Source organism: Lucilia sericata, unplaced genomic scaffold (genome assembly GCF_015586225.1).
Source record: "Lucilia sericata isolate MDLA Ls3-8-SP2 unplaced genomic scaffold, ASM1558622v1 Contig000002F_arrow, whole genome shotgun sequence".
Classification (NCBI taxonomy): domain Eukaryota; kingdom Metazoa; phylum Arthropoda; class Insecta; order Diptera; family Calliphoridae; genus Lucilia; species Lucilia sericata.
Genome location: NW_023994043.1, coordinates 1,348,874 through 1,369,396, shown reverse-complemented (window position 1 = coordinate 1,369,396; position 20,523 = coordinate 1,348,874). Strand labels below are relative to the sequence as shown.

Sequence of the window (20,523 nt, the reverse complement as noted above, 5' to 3'; positions counted from 1 at the left end):
ATACGAATGCTATACGAATTTTTGCATTTAGTTCAAATTTAGATGTTCCGCTCTAAGGCTCTTCGTGCAAAATATGAGGATTCTAACTCTAATAGTTTCTCAAATGTACGATTTTTCTTCATGTGGGAGGTGCCTCGCCTCCTATAGCTATTGCGTCCATTTAAAATGTTTATTTCTTCTTTAATGTAGAATATATATAAGTATATATATATAATAAGTAGGAAAGTATAGTCGGACATGGCCGTCTATATGATACCCTACACCATGGGTATATTTTGAAAATTATTTATTTTCATAAAGAAACTTTTTATGTTGAATTTTACCTTAATTCCTATATATTTAAGCAATTTATTTATGAAAAACTAAATTTCTAAAAGAAGCTTTCAACAAATTAGGAAGAGGGATGTAATTTTATGGTTGGTTAGGTTGATAAGAGGATGAATACTACATCAAATCCGAAGAAATTCACCTAGGCCACTATCGGGCCTGTTGTGCGCTCCTTTATATAAAGGTTAGTTATGCTTAATTTCATCGCGATACTAATGGTTATAAGTCAATTTTTGGACATTTAAGTTATTTTTGAGAGGGGGGTTTGTATGGTGGCTAGGGTCAGATGACGGCCGACAATTATAAAAATTAGAATGGCCTATATAAAACTCAGTTGTGCCAAATTTTGGTGAGATAGTAGTATATTTGACAGAGTTATGAATATGGTCCAAATTTTATCAAAATATCTGGAAAATTTTGGCCTGTAGCTTGCGCACAAGGTTTACATGGTATTTTAGCTTAAAATTAGTTTATGTCGAATTACATTGAATTTAATTTACGCCAGTAATGAGCGTTAAAGTAATTTTCTGTTAGGGGCCTTATATGCGGGATGGGGTCATTTAAGGCCCGATCCATCCATTTAAGGGTCAATTATGGACCTATACACATAAAATTAGCTGGAAAGGTTTTGGCTCCTAAGATATTTATGTCAAATTTCTTCGCTATACTCGTATTTTTACGCCAATAATAAGCGATAAAGTCATTTTCTGAAGGGGGACCTTATATGGGCGGGTAGGGGCAATTATGGACCGATCCACATAAAATGTATATATATACTTTATGGGGTCTGTGAACAATATTTCGATGTGTTACACACGGAATGACAAAATCAATATACCCCCCATCTCTTTTGATGTTGGGTATAAAAATTTGTATAATTATAGTGGTTTTCCCATGAAAAGTAAATATAATAGGCAAAGAGAAAAGGAAATTTTCGCAATCATAATAATAAGCTAATATACCACTTTATTTTTAAAATATTTTTTATTTAATTTAAAATTAATAAAAATCATGTCCGATTTTGTGTTTGAGTCACTGTTATCTATCAGTTTCCGTAGAAGACCGTATGAGAGAAGTTAAATGCGTTTCAATAAATATACTCAGAAAGTGTGGAGGTGGGTGTTGAATGAGAATTTTTAAACTTTCACGATTTCTAAGTATAAATCTACAAATACCATCCCGGAACCGTATAAAATAATTTATACATTTCGGAAAAATTAAACTATATCAAACTTTAATTTACGATCGATTCATAAATTTGTCATAGTTTTTACAAAGTCTAGTCCATATAAGTTGCATTTCGGAAAGTAACTTTAAAATTGTGAAAAATAATCGTGTCAAGAATGAGAGCTTTTTCGTCACAGAATATCTTAGTTTGAACCAGTCAATATGTTAAATCTGATAATTGATAAAAAAAAACCTTAACTTCATATACATATACAATATATTTGTTTTCAGTCAGTTAATTATTTGAAATTTAGAATAAACAGTAATAATATTTACACCAAATATCAAATACTTAAAAATGTAGTTTACATTTAGTGTAATAGTATGAAATAGGTTAAATTGATTTGTTAAAACTGTAATTTCTAATTAATTACGAACATAATTATTTAATGGAGTACATACACAGTACATAAACATATGAATAAGAATATTTAAATGTTTAATAGACTCATAATAAAATTTAATTAAATATTAATTAATAACATATTTTTCTTAAATTTCTGTTTTTATCTATTTTGTATATTTCTGCAAAATGTATTAAAACGTTTCTAAATGTACTCTTCGTACACTTTTGCATTCATTTAACACATTTGAATATTTTTCACTCTCTTTTTTATTCTCTTTTTTTGCGCTCACTAACACATGTGATTAAATTGTATTAATTAAAAAAATTAAAAAATAATTAAATGAAAACACACACGCACACACATGTTAAATTGTGTACATATACTAGGTTATTGCTGGTTCCATAGTAGCACCAGGATTTTTGGGAGCCTTAAGACACAATAGTCCATCACATGGGTCGCGAGATTCTACCGGTGGTATTGGTGGTTACATGTCATCCCATCATCGTGGACATTCAACAATGTCACATCAAACTACATCGACATCATCATCAGCGCCACCACAACATGCCACAACATCTGGACAAATTTTGCAAAGATCAGAACTCTTTAACATTTTAAGTGGCAATATGACCAATAATGTAAACGAATCAAAGAATCCTAAAATATTAGTTTGAGTAAAATAAAAAAAGAGAAAAAGCAAATGATTTGATGTTGTAAAAGCATCTTGATATAAAAAAAAATTACTTCTTACTTTTGCTCCTTAATTAATGTCTTCTATTTCTTCCTGTGACTGTCCCTCTTCAGTTTTGTTGTACTAAATTGGTTATATAACTGCGACTGTTTTTTTTTTAATTATAGATTTTTTTCTTTGATTTGCCCCGCCAATTCTTGTAATAATTTGCCACCACTAACTTTTATAATATTTTTGCCTCTTTAATTTAAAGAAAATGGATATAAATATATATTTTTTTAATTTTAATGCATGAATAATTAACAATACAACCATCTGTAAATAGATATAAATCTATGTGTATGTACTCTATTATTTATAAGTTTATAACTAAAGCTTTTATTTATAGACTCTATAAATTTCTATCTCTGAAATCTCAAATTACTTAATATACATACTATATAGAACACTTGACAATTGTACGGGATTTATTTTTTTAAATCAAAATAATTTTTAAAAGATTTTACTTTAAATTTTACTTCTATATATCGATACAAATTTTCTATATATTTTTCAAAGTTCCAAAGCAACAAAGAAAGAACAATTGATAACTTATGAGAAGAACTGTTCCAACTACATAATAGAGATATTCGTGATAAGAACACTTCCGTATACCGGCAGATAACTCGAAGTTATCTGCGAATCTGCAACACCATATGTTCGGAGTCTCTTCTAATAACTGAACTACATATGTAGGGATACGTAAAACATGGATGTTTGGTATATCCCTTAAATCTTTGCAACCACCAACTTCGTATAAAGTTTTTAAAAAAGCCCCACTTCTTTCTGATATGAAACTTAAAGTAATAGCTTCTTAAAGTTTCATACTGGAAAATATAGTAATAAAGATGTTTATTAAAACTAGAGTATTTTAGCAAAGAGAAGAACCGGGGTATTATAAGCAAAATTACCAGTAGTATTATAGGGTTCTTCTTCAAGTATAAATATGTATATTTTCTTCTTGCACATTACAATACATTTTTATTAGTTTCCCAATCTAATTTCAAAATGTAAAATTATTTTTATAATAAGTTTTATTCTCTCCCGATTTTTATTTAAATTTATATACTGTATGTACAAACAAGGGTTTGTAAAACTAATGAAAAATGTGTTCCTATAAGTTGAATTTGCTTTGGGGTAATGGTTACATTAAGTAATTACATTGCAGGTAGATTACCAATTACATATTATTGTTATTTTATTCCTTGCAATTACAATTACTTTTAATTATTATAAAGGTTTGTTCAATTAATTGCGAGTAATTGTAATTTCAAAAAAGCTTATAATAATTGTGTGAAATTGTAATTAAAAATTATACCAATTACAATTATATTTTTATAAATTTAATAGCTTTTAACGATTACAATTTAGTTTTTTACAATTAAATTTTTGATAAATTTAATGGTAATGAATAATGTTTATTTCAAAAATAATTACACAGGTCAACGATGAAAAAAGTATTTAAATAATTTTCACTAATCCCCATGTTATTTGGTGTGCAGATTCCGAATATGGAAATAAAAAAATCGTATCACCCACCAATTTTCGACATTTTCATATTTTAGTACTTCTGACTGTATACTTGAGACCCAAATATAAAATTCTGTAATTTTACAGAAGTGGCGAATAGTGGCACACCACGGCTTAGAAGAGGAAAACGATTTTTACAAAAATTTTGGCATTAATTTGGATTTTAGCAGCAAATAATTGGAATATATATTCAATTATCGTTCCAATAAAATATAAAACACAGATATCGGTCAAAAAATGTAAAAGTTATTACAAATTCCACCGATCATTTAGTGCCACAAAACACTTAAATGAGAACTATTTAAAAAAAAATTAACAAATTTTGGGAAATATTCTAATAAAACAATTTTATTACTTTAAATATATTCGTATTAACTTAATTGTGAATTGTTAGCCTCATTAGATAGCATAAATCGTATTTGGAGTATATTTATAAACAGATAACCTTTCAGACGGCAGTTTCAAAAATTCATTTTCAAACTTTTGGCAATTTTGTTAAGCAAATTTTAAAATTCTAAAAAAATCTCCATGTAACTTATGTAAAATGTTATGCATTTTATATAAAACTTTTAAAGAATATATAATTAAAGATAATAGATAACATTCAACTAAAGTTTTATTAAAATCGACAAACACAAGCTGTATAATATTGGGAAATTCTTTTGAAATCATATAGTAAAATATTATTTTTTCAACCGATTTAAATGAAACTTAGCAAAAAATTAAATTAACCTTTATTGTAAATATATTTTGATAATTATATAAAATGTCCGTAATATGTGAACAATATATTCGATGCCGTTTTGTGAGCATATGGTGGGTGATAGAAAAAAAAAACAAATATTAGTTTCGGTTTTAGCATCTAAAAATACATTAAAACAAGTAAGAAAGTATATTCGGGCGTGACCGACCATATGATACCCTACACCAGTTATTAATATTAAATGTGATTTATTTTTCATAATAAAGCATTTATCATCAATATTACCTTGTTCCGATTCATTTAAGCAATTTATGGTTGAAAAACTGATTTTCTGAAAGAGGCTTTATATGGGGGGCTAGGGGCAAATATGGACCAAGCCCGATAAAGTTTTGTGAATATATTTATATAATATTTATTTGTGCTCAATTTCATGGTGATATTTGTGTTTATAAGTTAATTTTGGACACTCAAGTAATTTTCTGAAGGGGACTTTGTATGGGAGCTAGGGTCAAATGAGGCCTGATCTTTATGAAATTTGGCAGGGTCATCAAGGCTTGTATAAAACTTATTTGTGTAAAGTGGTGTAGGGTATAAATAGCCCAGTTGGTTTTACAAGTTTTTACAAACCTTCATTTCGTTTACCTGTGTAATTGCCATGAATATACAAATATTTACAGTGACTAAAATTTTATTAAAATCTATATTGTAGATCTAATTTATCATTGCCAAATTTTGTGATGACATTGCTAGGTCTGTTAATTAATTGGTAAAAATTCAATTACCGTTATAAGATTTTGTAATTTAAAAGTAATCAATAACAACTACTCCTAGTGTAGAATAATGAAAAATGTAATTGTTATCCCCCAAGTCTGGTTAAATTACTTTATTTTAGATTTTAATATTTTCATTCGTTTTATAAAAGCCTTACATTTTAATTTAATAAACAAAAATACTTCTCTGTAATCGATATTAAGCTTATTTTAAGTTCTTAACTATTCTATGAAAAATCTGTAAAAAAATCTTAAATAAATTTAGATATCATTACTAAATGATAATTAAACGAAAAATAAGTAAAAAAAATTGATGTATAATAAAAATCAGCTAATTTTGCCTGTCAACTGAACCTCTATGTATTTGTTGTTGTATCCTCGTATATGTGTTTCATTTATATTTTAATGTATAAATCATAAGAGTATGTTTTTTAATAAAATTTATTTATTAATTTCTGTTGCATGTTTCTTTTCAGGTCACCTATCAACCGTACTTCATGTTGTATGGTGAAGTATTTGCAGATGATATTGATCCACCATGTGGTGAAAATCCAAGTCAGCCCGCATGTGTTACAGGTGAGTTAAATATTAATTAGTAAGTTTTAACAATTATAAATATGGACAATTTCGTGTCAAGTGATACAACTTTTAAAATTTATGTCTTCCGATTTGGATGAAATTTGCCCCAAGGTTATTATTAGACAGACAAACTTTTACCCTAACTCCGGCAGTTCTTGACCGATAGGGCTAAAAAAGTGGATCTGGCCTACTATCTAATATTACTAAACTCCGAGCAAATTTCATCCAAATCGATTTTATAAGTTAGGTCACTTGTCACGAAATTGCCCATATATATGACCCTAGAACTTCTTAGTGATATCGCCTATTTACTTCAAGAGAGTCCTTAAACTAGTATTGTCAAACGTAGAAAAAATTTCTGCCTAGAGATTCTATTCTAAAATGTATTCAATTTGGGATGTAATTTTACCAGGAACATGGAAAATTGTTCTGACCATTCCGTCTTGAATTCAAATAACCGTTTCTCCATTCTATTTTATTTTATCAGGATTTCAAATGATGGGTATTATTTAGGACTCAATTAAGTAAATAAGCGATATGTGTATAGGAACACCAAACAGTTATGTTACAAAAAAATTTAATCTGTATCTCTAATTTTCTTTTTCAGGACACTGGGTTACACCGATTACTATGTCAATGTATTTGTTGATAGCAAATATTTTATTAATTAATTTATTAATTGCGGTATTCAATAATATTTTCAATGAAGTCAATTCGGTTTCACATCAGGTAAAAATAAACAAATTTATTAATCAGATACCTTGTGGTATTAGATGTGCTTAGGTTATGAAAATTATATATTTGTCTCCGTCCCTGTCTTTCACGGAAAAGAAACTAAAATGTCTTGGTCCTGAATAGAAATTCGTTCAGATTCCCTATAGTTATACTTACAGGGTACTGTATAATTGGGCTTAGACGAAGGAAAAGCATCGGTAGAGATGTATCTGTTCAAGCATCTAAATATCTATCTGCCTTGACTCAAGGATGTGTCACTAACAATATTAAAGAAATTGTTAAATGAACCGGACGGTTCTCTCTGAGACCATAGCAATATAAAGACCGCCCAAATTATTAATAATAATAATTTTCTATGTGGTCAATAGATTTTTATTAAAAACCATAAATATTCTCATTATTTATGAAACATGATTTAAGTCATGTGGCTGTCTCAACCGGCTTTGAAGAAACTTATCCTGACAGTACAATTTTTCATGTCTTCGTTGACGTTTTACAAATAGCTTGGACAGTATTAAACTTTAAGTTATGTATCGTTTCTGGATTATTCGAGTAACGTCAGTCAAATCACAGCACGGTTTATTAATTCTATTGAGTCATGGTGCAACATTTTACGGAAACATACTGATTGTTAATATAAAATATCAATCAAAGTCAAACAATTTCTGAATAGACTTATGTAATGGGAATTTCGTGTCAAGTGACCCTTCTTTTAAAATCGATGTCTTCCGATTTGGATGAAATTTGCACCAAAGTTAGTACTACGGGATAGTAGGTCAGACACAAATGTTCAGCTCTATCGGTCAAAAACTTCTTTTACTCAAAAAAAGCTTAGACCATTTCCTTTAAGAGCTTTCTGATTACTTACCGTGGTCACTTAGTGGGATGCAAAGGGCATATGTGAAAAAAAAATTTTAACTCAAAAACTATGCTTTTGGAGTTAAAATATTTTCTATATATGTATATATCCCACTCGCATCCCACTAAGTAATCAGAAAGCTCTCAAAGAAAAAGGTCTAAGCTTTTTTTAGAGTAAAAATATACAACAAGAACGTCCATTTTAAAAAATGAACTCATTTGACCAATAGGTCAAAAGTTACACTCATTTGAACAAAACCCTGTAGGACCAAAATGTCCAACTTCGATCCTCTCTAAGTCTGGCAGTTCTTGACCGATAGAGCTGAAAATTTGTGTCTGACCAATATCAAATAGGACTAACCTTGGTGCAAATTTCGTCAAAATCTATTTTTTGAGTTGGGTCACTTGACATGAAATTCCCCATAGATCTGTCAGTTGGTTCGCCCGTCTGTGTGTCAATGTTTTAGGACATTTTAAAAATGTTTATTTCCCTATTATATCTGGTGGTGAGGACGCTTTAATAGCTTGACAAGATATTCACAGAAGATTGCACTTAATATTGTATCTTAATTCTGCTAGAAACTTTTGAATTTGTTTTAAAACTATTTTAAAACTATATTAAGATATTGTATGTATGTATTTAAATAATTTGAATCTAAATACTTTTATACAGGTATGGATGTTCCAACGTTTCACCGTAGTCATGGAATATCAACAGAAGCCCGTGCTGCCACCTCCGTTCATAGCGTTTTGTCATTTCTATTCGCTGCTAAAGTATTGTATACGCAAAGCCAAAGGTGAGAGAGGGATGAGAAAGTTAAATTTTATTCCCTGTGAGTTTTCATTTATAAGCTCGTAAATATATTTAACCAATAATGTTGTTCTATTTACTTTTACTTATTTATTTATTTGTTCATTTACTTTTCTTAAACAAATGTAAAACTTTACACAAAAACACATACAACAAATAATGCATATTAAAATGCTTATTTTTTCAAATATTTCTATGACTTGAATTTTTGTGAAAACACACACACACACACTAAACATTATTATATTTGTGGATGTGTGATTCCAAAAACTGGACATAATTATTGTAAAATCTTTTCATACACAAAATCTGAAATAACAAATTTTTTAATTTTTTTATTATTTTATGCTTTTATTAATTTTTTAACACTTTAACAACAAACTAATATTTTCCGTTAAAAATTTAACTGACACTTTATTTTGCAATACTTTGAATATTTATTTTAATGTGATTAACACTGTCAATGTTTGTGTGTCAATTTGTTATGTTTTAACAATTAATAACTTTAAAAAAAATACTTGCTTTCTAATTTTATCATTGGGGACGGTATTGTGGAATAATAAAATCATTTGTATGTAACAACATCGAAAAAATATTTGTCTGTATTTGCGTATTTCTTGTATCGAATAATATTTATTCACATTCAATCGAATAAATGTACAGGATTGGAAGTTCAACGGGACAATGGCTTGAAGCTGTTCTTGGAAAAGGATGATCTCGAGCGTTTGTATGATTTTGAAGAGGAGTGTGTTGAAGGATTTTTCCATGAACAGGAGATCATTTTAAATCAATCGACAGAGGAGCGTGTAAAGAATACTACAGAACGTGTTGAGACGATGGCTCAGAAAATAGAAGATATAAATCAAAAGGAAAATTTACAAACTGCCACTGTACAGGTACACACATGTTTTATATATTTAAAAATATTTCTGAAAATAGAGTCAAAAATAGGGTTAGGAATTATCTTTTATCTCAAATATTTATGCACAAGATTTGGATTTATTGGAAAATACATATCGAATCTAGCTTAAAACTAACCCTATTGTCTATTGATTGATATACAGAGGGAAAAAAGACGCTTTAAAATTATACACGCCTGGTACCAAATTGACACCAAAGCGTTTGTAATTTTTCAATAACATCCATTGTCAAAGTATGTACGGATAGTTGTTAAATCAACAACAAATATAATATACGACGTTATCAAATCAACAAAAAATAATAATGTGTTACCAAAGTGACAACGTTGTTGCAATGAAAACGATGCATTGTCAAAATTACAACGGTGGTTGTCAAAATGATAACTGTGTGTTATTTAAATTTGATACACAACGATTGTCTAAATGTTAACAAACGTGATAAGCTCACTTTTGTCAATGGATTGTATAAATTTCGGTACTTTTCTACCGGTCAATATCGGTTCACGATTGCACCTAGACTGGTATTACAGAACATTAGAAAAAGAATGATGAAATTCGGCATGAGCAAGTTTTTTATAAAATTTTATAAGGATCGGTCCATAGCTCACCTTACTCCTCTACTTATAATCCCATTTAAGAAAATCGATTTAATATCATCGTTAAAAAAAGTATGGTATTCAAAGAACTCAATCAAATTCCTTAGAGTTCGGTTCGTTATTGATTCAAACCTCTTTAAAGGCCCTGTTCCGAAACCTCTCTGATATTCATATTAACATCGAAATAGGGTAATTGTGTAAAACCTTGTAAATAATTAATCCACGACGACTTAAGTACAATAATAAAGGGCCTTATTTAAATGTCGGAAGCCATACTGAAAGTTAGGATATATAATTTTTGACATTTACATATAAGTATATATATGTACATATGGTATTAATGTTCTGTACTGTCTGCAAGCTTTAAAATAACACTTTACTATTTCTTTTAGAATATCGAGTTTCGTTTACGCAAAATGGAAGAATCATCGGAACAAATTTTAAATCATTTAGCAGTGATACATCGTTTTATGGCCATGCATACAATGGGCCAAGATGATTTCAATTCATCGAATATAAATATACCTGGAGACTTGCAACGCTTACGAACTGTATCCGTATCTGACAATGAAGCTGCAGGAGCCGGAAGTGGTGGTAGCGGTGGGTTCGGAGGAGGAGGAGGCGGCGGCCTATCGAATAGTCTACAGGCATGTGTATACCATTAAATGTATTACATGTGTATATAATCTATAATTCAAGATATTATCTTAAATATAGGTAACAAACCGTCGAAGATTTAATCGTTCTTTAACAGAAGTCCGGCCAGATGCATATATATTTGATGATGGGGCCCATTTTGAGGTGGTGCCCGTGCCAGAGGAAACAGATGAAGTTGTAAAATCACGTGAAGCCCTTAACGAACAGGTGCGAAAAATATCTGTCCAATCCGAATCGGATTCTGATGTGTACGTGCCCCTGTCTCAACGGCCATCTACATGTGAGACTGTGAAACGAACACCATATGTGACCGTACGCCAGGACACAGGAGCAAGTACGGAAAGTAAAGATACCTTAACACCACTGGGAAATGATGACGATCAAACACTAGTAGGTGAAAATTCCGATGAAACGGGACCAGATATAACTTTTGAAGGTAAATAAATAGTCATTATTCATGAACATTCGTATTAAGTTTAATTTATTAATGTTATAGCTGCCAGACATCGAGCTATGCGCCAACGTACTGTTTCTTTGTGTCGCAGAAATTCTGAGACGTGTTCCATTGTTGGCGACATAAGTCGTTCTCATATAAGTCTGAATCAATTACATTTAACGCGTCGTCAAATGAGTCTTACGCAATCGGAACCGGACAGTGATAAGGAAGCACAAACAGGTACAATAAAAAGCCCTCAATGTGTCCAACAGCAATCTCCTTCCGTTCGTTTGGCATCAAGTATTCCAAGTCTATGGAGCATTCTTGAATAGAGTGATAGTGAGATTTGGAATATTTGCGTGCTTCGTTGTGTTGTTGTGTCCGATATTGTTGCAGTAACAATTGTTGTTGTTATTATTTGTCATCCCTATACAATATTTCTTTTCCTCTATTTTTTGTTGTTGTTTCTGTGAATTTTGTAAATTTTTGTAAATTTTTTTTTCTTAAACAAAACTTTGAAATTTTATCTTTTCCAAACAAATTCGTATCGTAAATTTGAACGTAAAAATATCAAACAAACAAAATTATCTAAAATGTAATTTAGGAAAATCTGTACTACATGCAAAACCCTCGAGAAACATTCTCTTGAAATTGCATAGCGAATACACTTCCATCACTGATGAATTGGAGAGTGTTTGTCATATGATTGCCTCGCCTACAGTATCACTTCCAAGTCATAAAAGTAAGTATTTGATATTGTTATTGTTGTAAAATATTTTACGTCATACCTTCATTATTTTTTTAAATGTTATGAATTTTATACTACTAGTTGAGGAGATTTTATATAAATAAATGAAACCGATAAATGAATCCTAAAAGTTACCCTTGATTCCCTTTTATTTATTTCAAATATCATTTATTATACATACATATGTACGTGCATACTATGAGTTTATTTGTTATTAAAAAAATTTAGAGACCCAGCTAAAATGTTCATATCCGGAAATTGGCGGAATTGGGCATAATTTCCATATGTATTGATATGTATATGTAATTTCGTATATGGGAACATTTTTTATATATGATTCCATATATCACATGTTCATATATCGCCATTTTTCATATGAATATATTTTTTTTTTTAATTTTTTTAAAATGGGCTGTTTTGCTTAGTAGGAAGCTTATACAATTTCCTTGAAGGTCTTTATAGTCCTATAATGGGATGCGAGTGGGATATCTATCAAAAAAATATTTTTTAACTCAAGAATAAAATTTTTCAATATTCGGCACTTAATTTTGCCCTAGTTTTCTGAACTCCTTTGGACAATTTTTGCTAGGATCAATAGGTGAAAAGTTACACTCATTTGAATAAAACCATGCACGACCAAATTTGCCCCCTCTAAGTTCTTGACCGATAGAGCTGAAAATTTGTGTCTGGCCTAATATCTAATAGTACTAACCTTGGTATAAATTTCATCAAAATTGATTTTTTGAGTTGAGTCACTTGACGTGAAATATATTACATACTTGTATACGCCCTTTTTCAATATGGATATCGAATAAAAGGGAACAATCTTAACAATTCTATGGAATTTTTATACATGTTTGTAACACCCAAAAATATTGGTCCTACACCCACCTTAAGGTATACCAATCGACTCAGAATAACTTTCTGAGTCGATTTAGCTATGTCCGTCTGTTCCAGTATGACGTCAAAAATTGGCGAAATTTAGTTTTATAGAAGTTAAAATGACATTGCCGATTTTTGTAATAATCGGGTCTCATTTGACCCTAGCCCCCATACAAACTCCCGTTCAGAAAATGACTTGAATTTAAAAACACTAATAAACACTATGAAATTCTACATAAATAACTTTGATGTAGACGTATATTCCTCTATCAACATTTATAAGGATAGGCCCATATTTACCCTCACCCCCATATGAGCCTCTTGTAGAAAATCTTTTTTTTTTTTGTCAACAATAACTAAAAATATTCCTGAATTAAGGCAAAAATCAAATTAAATGCTTTATTATTTAAAAAATAATCCAATAACCAATTTTTGGTTAAGGAAGAGTACTTAGCCTTAGCCGAAAACGCATTATATTCTTCCGTCAAAAAATTCATAATGAAAAATATGACTTCAATGTGAAGAAAAAATTCTCAATATGGGTATCGAAATCAAGACCGAATAATATTCATTATTGATAAATATATACATTATGTTTAAATTGAAACATTGGTAAAAGCGTTGAAATGTTTTAAATTTTGCAAAAAAAAGGAACTAAAGGAACTTTATAGCACTGCATACAGTGTGCAATGTAGTAAAACATACAGAACATACAATAATTTTATTCAAATACTTTACATTTTCATAATATTCCATCATAAATACATATTTGTCTGTTTTCATTAATGTATTTTCACATTTAAAGCACCATTGGATCGACCAAAAACGGAAATGTCGAAAGCCGAAAGAGCAGCTCTATTAGAAAAGCAACATTTAAAAGAATGCGAAGAAAATGATTATCAAATGCTTGAGGGTCTATTTACGGCGCGTGCCTCTATTGATGATACTGACGACTCTTATGAGGTAAATAAGTTAAAAAGAAGGTGGTAATTATGTTTTTAATGAAATTTAATTTTTTATAATGTACATACATTTGTAAATATGTATATAAAATTTTTAAACATGTTTGGAAATTAATTCAGAAGGGTTTCTAAACTTTCGGGTCATAAAAAATTTCCAACATAATAATTTAGACTGAAATATGTTAATTATTACTTTCAATATTATATAGTAAATGTTTTTTATTAATGCTTGCATGACTAATATTAGGCATATTCCTTATAAAATGTATCTTTTTAATATCTGATTTGTTTCCTCATTTAGGCTGGTGCATCTGTTGACTTCAGTCATCGACATCCTCTTAGACGAGAAACTGCTATCGAATTGTCACCGTCTAAACCACCAGCTGGTGGCGGTGTGGTTGGAGCTTGTGATAGTAGTGACACTAGCGGCCCAGCTACTGGCGCTTTTCAAGTGAAAAATGAACGTCCCTGGCAACGTAATGCCTCTATGGAACAACAACAAACATATCATTCACCCGTAGTACCACAACGTGCTACCAGTGAGTTTTTAAATCCACCGTATGAGAGTACCGGCCGCCTCTTTAAAAAGTCCAGTGAAAGTTTACAGAAGAATTCCAGTACCGACACTGACTATTCAGCGCATCCATATCGTTTTATTAAGCAAAGTTCAAATGATACCACCACCTCGATGACCGGCTCGTATAATATCGACACACCATCGTTGACGGCTGAGCCATCTCTCGACGCAGTTGATATACAGTCACAATCACAATCCCAAACATTAGGGACGACAGTGCTCGAGGGTGGTGTTAGTTTAAGTGGAGGCAGTAGTCTGAGCATCTCTGCACGTTATCAACCGTTGCGTACCTCGTCCGTTGGTGCTTCTGATGTTAAGCGCTCAACTGACGAAGGATCAGCTTCCCTAGATTTTGGAACAACGAATATAATGACGCAGGTGCAACCGCCTCCACGAGCTATGCAGTTGAAGAAACAGTTTAGCTTGGACCAAGGCAAGCAGCAACAGCCACCACCGATACCACCAACCTCACGTTTATCAAGCACCGAAACACCCACCTCAACCACAGAATTGGCACCCTCATCATCATCCTCGGCATCTGCTTCTGCATTAGCATCCTCATCATCCAAAATGCAGACACCTTCGAAACATGCAGCTACAATTGCCGCCGGTGCTGTGTTGCCTTCAACGGTTCCTGCCAAATTGATTTCCTCACTTAAACCACCGCTTACCAGTAAATTCGGCATGAATATACTCAAAGAGAGTAGCTCGAGCACTGAAGAATCCAAGGATGGTGACCAGACCAGTGTGGCTCCTAGCGGCCCCGCTGTTACCATACCGCAAATTAGCACAGATCTTGTCCAAGATGAAATTGCAAAACTATCATCGAATATTAAGAGCAGCACCGAATCAGAAAAGGATCCGCCCTACAATGAAACAATGTGCTGATTTTTATTGAAACTTGGAATGATTATTGCCATAACATCCTTATCAAAAGAAATTCCTCGTTCTCATCATAGCGTTCACTATACGCATTTTGATGAAGTCCAATGGAATAGAAATTAAACTGAAAAAAAGTTAATATTTTTTCGATTGTAAATATAATTATATAATATATAGTGAAGGATATATTGATTTTGTAAAAATAGTATATAACAAAATATAATGATGTGCATATACAATACATTTCGGTTGTTTAGAAACGCATAATGTCAAGACAAACCCCTCGCCCATGCCCTTGCTTTCCCCAAATCCCACTCTCCCTGTCTGTGTCTGTAAAATGTTAAGGATATAAAAAAAAAACAAAGTCAAATTTAAATCTAAGCTAATTTAATTAATCGTATTAAATCAAATAGTAATTACAATAATATTTTTAAAATTTCAAACATTTAATTATAAATTAATTTATTTAGAATCCAAAATATTTGCAAAAAGACCATTTGTATACATAGAAATAGTTAATTAATTTATTAGAAATGTTTAAATTATAAACGGCTGTATATGTATGTATGTGTCTGTGTGCTGTACAATATTTTTAAAAACGTGTATTTGTGTTTTATTTTTTAAAATATTTATGTACTTAAATTGTATGTATACTTAAGAATTGCCATTTATTGCAACAAATTAAAAATTTAAAATAATTATCTATTATGTTTTTAGACAAATACAAACTAAACAAACAAAGAAAAACAAACAGATGTCGAAAAATTTTTATTTGAGTCCAATTAAATTCATCTGTAATATATGTATGTAGAATGTGTTATGGAGAAAAACTTAGTAAAGTAAGGTGGGAATATATGTATAATATATTTTCATTTGTTAAAAGTATCCATATTATTTTATTCTAAGGAAAAAAATTCTTAATGTTTCTCAACGTTTTAAAGTACCCCAATAAGAATAGTTTTTATAGAGCAAAAGCCTTTTATGGACTTTCCAACTCCCAGCCAACTTAGAGCTTTTCGCAATATTAGTGGTGCTTTTTGATATGTTAAACGCGTAAAATATTTCTTATGGTAGTGCCGGACCACACACGGAAACTTTAGTTGCGAAACTTTTTCTTAATTCTCTTTTAAAGTTTCCTTAATGTCTACACATAGAAAGTTTTGTATCAGAAACTACGTGTTAATTGGATTGATTTGTTTTTGTACGAATGAGAAGAATAACAAAACAAAACGAGTTTTCGAGTACGAGAAACTCCGTACCGCGAGAGAGATGAATGATACTTCGTTCTCTTTCTCTCTCACGCAAAATCAAAAGTTTCCCAAAAATAGTTTCCTAGTGTGGACCGACAGGTAGTAATTTTAAAAAATAACACGGGCCAACGAAATGAAGATTTGGAAAAACTTTTGAAACCAATTTCAGTTGATTTCATTTATTTTAAGGTTCTGAAACCGAATCTGATATCGGGTTTTCTCTATCACCCACAATTTTCTCTGAACATGTTATGGTATACTTAGCTCATTCATATATAACGTAATTTTTATGTAATTACTAGCTATACTCAGTGTGCTTCGCTAACCTCATCGTAATGGAATAAAATAAATATAATTGTAAAAGTATATATATCTGCGATATCAAAAGGGAACTTTTATAGATTTTTATACTTGTTTCTGGGTTCAATGTGAAATGAAAGTCCCATTTCAATAAGTTTGATTTTACGATTATATTCTTAATATTACAGAAAATTCAAAAAATGCAGTTAAAGAACGAAAAAGTACCAGACAGTGCCATTTTATAGATTTCCAATAAATCAAGATGATGAACGTTTAATTTTCAACCTGAAATTCCTCTCATTTTTTATACAATCAAGAAGCTACGTGTCCAATAATTTTATGTTATTAGATTCAATATTATAGAAAATTGGAATATTTTAGAAAACTTATAAAGTACCAGTTGAAGAACGAAAAAGTACCAAAAGACCTCTTTTATTTAATTTCATGTTCCTAAGTTTAATATTATAGAAAATTCAAAAAGTACCAGTTGAAGAACAACAAGTAAAAGTGCTATATTCGGCTGAGCCGAATCTTAAATACCCTCCACCAGCTACTTTTATATTAATACTTTTTTAATTGATCAAATATTTGTAGAAATAAGACTTCTCATGTCTTAAATAGAAAAATCCTAAGATTTAAACAGCTTAAATCTGTTACAATTGTAAGATTTATTGAACATTACAAACGCCATTTTCTTTTATATTTTAATAAGATATGCTTTAGCAATATTTAATAATTTGTGTAAAGATTTAAGGAAATTCAAATTTTCGGAGCAGGACCTAGTATGGGGATATGACCAATTATGGACCGATCGTAAAAAATCTTTAAGTAACATTTCTGTATATAGAAGCTATATTTCAGTCAAATTTGGATCTATATCGTAATTTAGTAATAAGTAATGTGTGTTTAAGAGATTTTCGCAAAAGGACCTTGTATGGGAGCTATGACCAATTATGGACCGATCGGAAAGAAATTCCACGATAATATTTCTGCAATAATTGTAGCAAATTTTATATGGATATCTTAATTTAGTAATGTGTTATATGCGTTTAAGCGATTTTCGGGAGGGAACCTTGTATGGGAGCTATGACCAATTATGGACCGATCGGAAAAAAATATCACAGTAACATTTCTGTATATAAGATCAATACTTGTAATTTTATAAGGATATCTTAATTATGTAATGAGTTATGTGCCTCTAAGTGATTTTAGGGAGGGGACCTTGTATGGGAGCTATGACCAATCATGGAAAAAAAAATTCACAGTAATATTTCTGTATATAAGAGCAATACTTGTACCAAATTTTATATGGATATCTTAATTTAGTAACGAGTTATGCACGTTTAAGTGATTTTCGGGAGGTGACCTTGTATGGGAGCTATGTCCTATTATGGACCGATCCAGAAAATGTTTTCTCTATACGTATTCTATTGACATAGAATTTTAATTTGTAAAATTGTTTGAAGATATCAAGATTCTGACGGAAGTTATTAACAATAATCTCATTTCCCGGAAATATGTACTTTTGTATGGGAGGTATTCCGGCAATTTTCAACAACAATAAAGTTGTCGTGTAAAAACAAATATGTGATGATTTTCATTTAATTATATTGCATCAAAATGTGTTAAAAATGCGTATTTTTTTCTGAGTTATTTTAAATTTTTATTCATAACATTTCCCGATGTGAACCGATTTTGCTCATTTTCAATACCAAACTGTCTAGGACAATAGGGAATATTCTGGCCAAATTTTAATAATTTATTTTACTTCGTTTTTACGTGAGCGTGTTTTACACAGAAAGACGGACGGACAGACGGACATAGCTAAATCGACTCAGAATTTCATAAGGACCAAGAATATACATATTTTGTTGGGTCTCTGATAAATATTTCTTGGTGTTACATACCAAAGATTGTAAAAATTACCTTTTGAAGAAGGAATAAGTCCAAAAAGTCCACTTTTATAGAATCTCACATAATGCGGGCACTATGTACTTAATTTCATGTTTCTAGTTTAAATTTTATAGAAATTTCAAAAAGTACCTTTTGAAGAACGAAAAAGTACCAAAAAAATCTCCTTTTATAGGTTCTCACATAATCCGATCTCTACATGCTTAATTTCATGTGTCTAGGTTAAATATTATAGAAATTTCAAAAAGTACCAGTCGAATAACGAAAAAGTATCGAAAAGTCTTTTATCAGCTGGAGAATGAAAAAGTACCAAATATATCATTTGGTTCCGGGGTTCCGGTTTTCCAAAAAAAAAAATAGTTTCTTTTCGGAAATCCTCAAAATTCAAACCGCAGATCTGTGAGAGATATTGAAGGTATTTGAAGGTATATTTGTGCTGATGTCTGTAACGCACAAAAATATTGCTCGGTACACCTATCAAAATGTATACCAATCGACTTAGAATCTTTCGAAGTCGATTAAGCCATGTCCGTCCGTGTGTTCTTTGTCCGACCATATATACCTTGTAGTCAAAGTACAATTTTAAAGATAATTCGATGAAGTTTGGTACACGAACCCTATTGGTTGAAATCTTTATAGTATTTCACCTACACCCCACACAACCGGATTTGGGATTTTTAGCTTACAATTGTATCTTTGAACATTTTGTAAGGTAACTTTTATAGATGTAAAATCATACCGCCGATTTTCGAAATGATCGGTTCAATATTTACCATAGGCCCCATATGAAATCGCTTTCTGAAAAGGTCTTTATTGTCCATAATTGACTTGTAAATATTGGTATCGCTATCGGTATTAATAAGATTTATATTAACATTAATCCAACTAAATTGGATATGCATTGGTCCGTACATGACACTAAAATATAAAAATTAATGAGAAAACAAATCCAGCATACAATTCCCACCAGAGACTCTGAACCCAATTGAACCCAAGACCAACATGCTAGCACACTACCAACAAACTTACCCTTGCACCTCCGATATGAATATATTTTCGAAAATTGGATTTATATCTGAGCTAATGAACAAATCTCAAAATTATCCTGTAATATGATTGTAGGATATTAATCTTTTATGGATACATTACTAAGATATTCTAAAAAAGGACTTATTTTTTAAACTCCAAATAACACTCTACTAAAAAAACAAAACGAACTTAACGACTGAGTCCCATATACGTGAAAGACTTTACCGATTTATACAGGTTAAAATGATTTCCGTAAAATAGCTGATATATCCATTTAGGAGTTTTAATGCCCAATTTCAGAAAGAAATTTGTTTAGGGGTTGGATGAAATAATAAGTCGATTTCAACTTCAATTATTTTCGTTATGAGAACGATTTTTATTTTTATTTACAAACCAATTATTATTGTAAAAGTTATTTGAAGTTGTGTGATTTATAAAAATGTCGAATTATTTAGTTTATGGATTTAGCCAAAAGAGTTTAGAAAAAGTCATAGCTAACGATGCGAATACCATAAATGAATTTATGTATATTGTACCAATGTTTCACATTTTACAAAAAATCCTAATTTTTAAGTGATAGACCTAAAATGTTTCTATGTTTTGACTTTTTAGTTACAAATGTGCAAATCGGTAAGTACGAATTAATTTAAAAGAAACCCTCATTTATTTCAATAATGTCATAATTTAAAATTCGGGCATTTTAAACTACAACGGCATAAGTATTTTTAAAAACTCTTTAAGGTTTAGAATTATTAT

The 20,523-nt window shown here is 30.6% G+C and overlaps 1 protein-coding gene across 20 annotated transcripts in view; it reads left to right on the top strand.

Annotated features, from left to right (window-relative positions):
• LOC119616084 (transient receptor potential cation channel trpm) overlaps nucleotides 1–16,135 on the top strand; it is a 236,896-nt gene extending 220,761 nt beyond the window's left edge. For 6 of the 20 annotated variants that reach the window (XM_037972367.1, XM_037972387.1, XM_037972358.1 and 3 more), the window contains 10 exons: nucleotides 6,111–6,210; nucleotides 6,821–6,942; nucleotides 8,480–8,603; nucleotides 9,281–9,513; nucleotides 10,526–10,780; nucleotides 10,851–11,226; nucleotides 11,287–11,466; nucleotides 11,831–11,968; nucleotides 13,662–13,819; nucleotides 14,120–16,132. In XM_037972367.1, coding sequence (XP_037828295.1) covers nucleotides 6,111–6,210; nucleotides 6,821–6,942; nucleotides 8,480–8,603; nucleotides 9,281–9,513; nucleotides 10,526–10,780; nucleotides 10,851–11,226; nucleotides 11,287–11,466; nucleotides 11,831–11,968; nucleotides 13,662–13,819; nucleotides 14,120–15,283 — 2,850 coding nt within the window. In that variant the 3' untranslated portion in view covers nucleotides 15,284–16,132. Of the gene's footprint in view, nucleotides 1–6,110; nucleotides 6,211–6,820; nucleotides 6,943–8,479; nucleotides 8,604–9,280; nucleotides 9,514–10,525; nucleotides 10,781–10,850; nucleotides 11,227–11,286; nucleotides 11,467–11,830; nucleotides 11,969–13,661; nucleotides 13,820–14,119 lie in introns of all 20 variants that reach the window. The other 14 variants (XM_037972276.1, XM_037972258.1, XM_037972249.1 and 11 more) reach the window with 6 other exon arrangements.
• The last annotated feature ends 4,388 nt before the right edge of the window (nucleotides 16,136–20,523 follow it).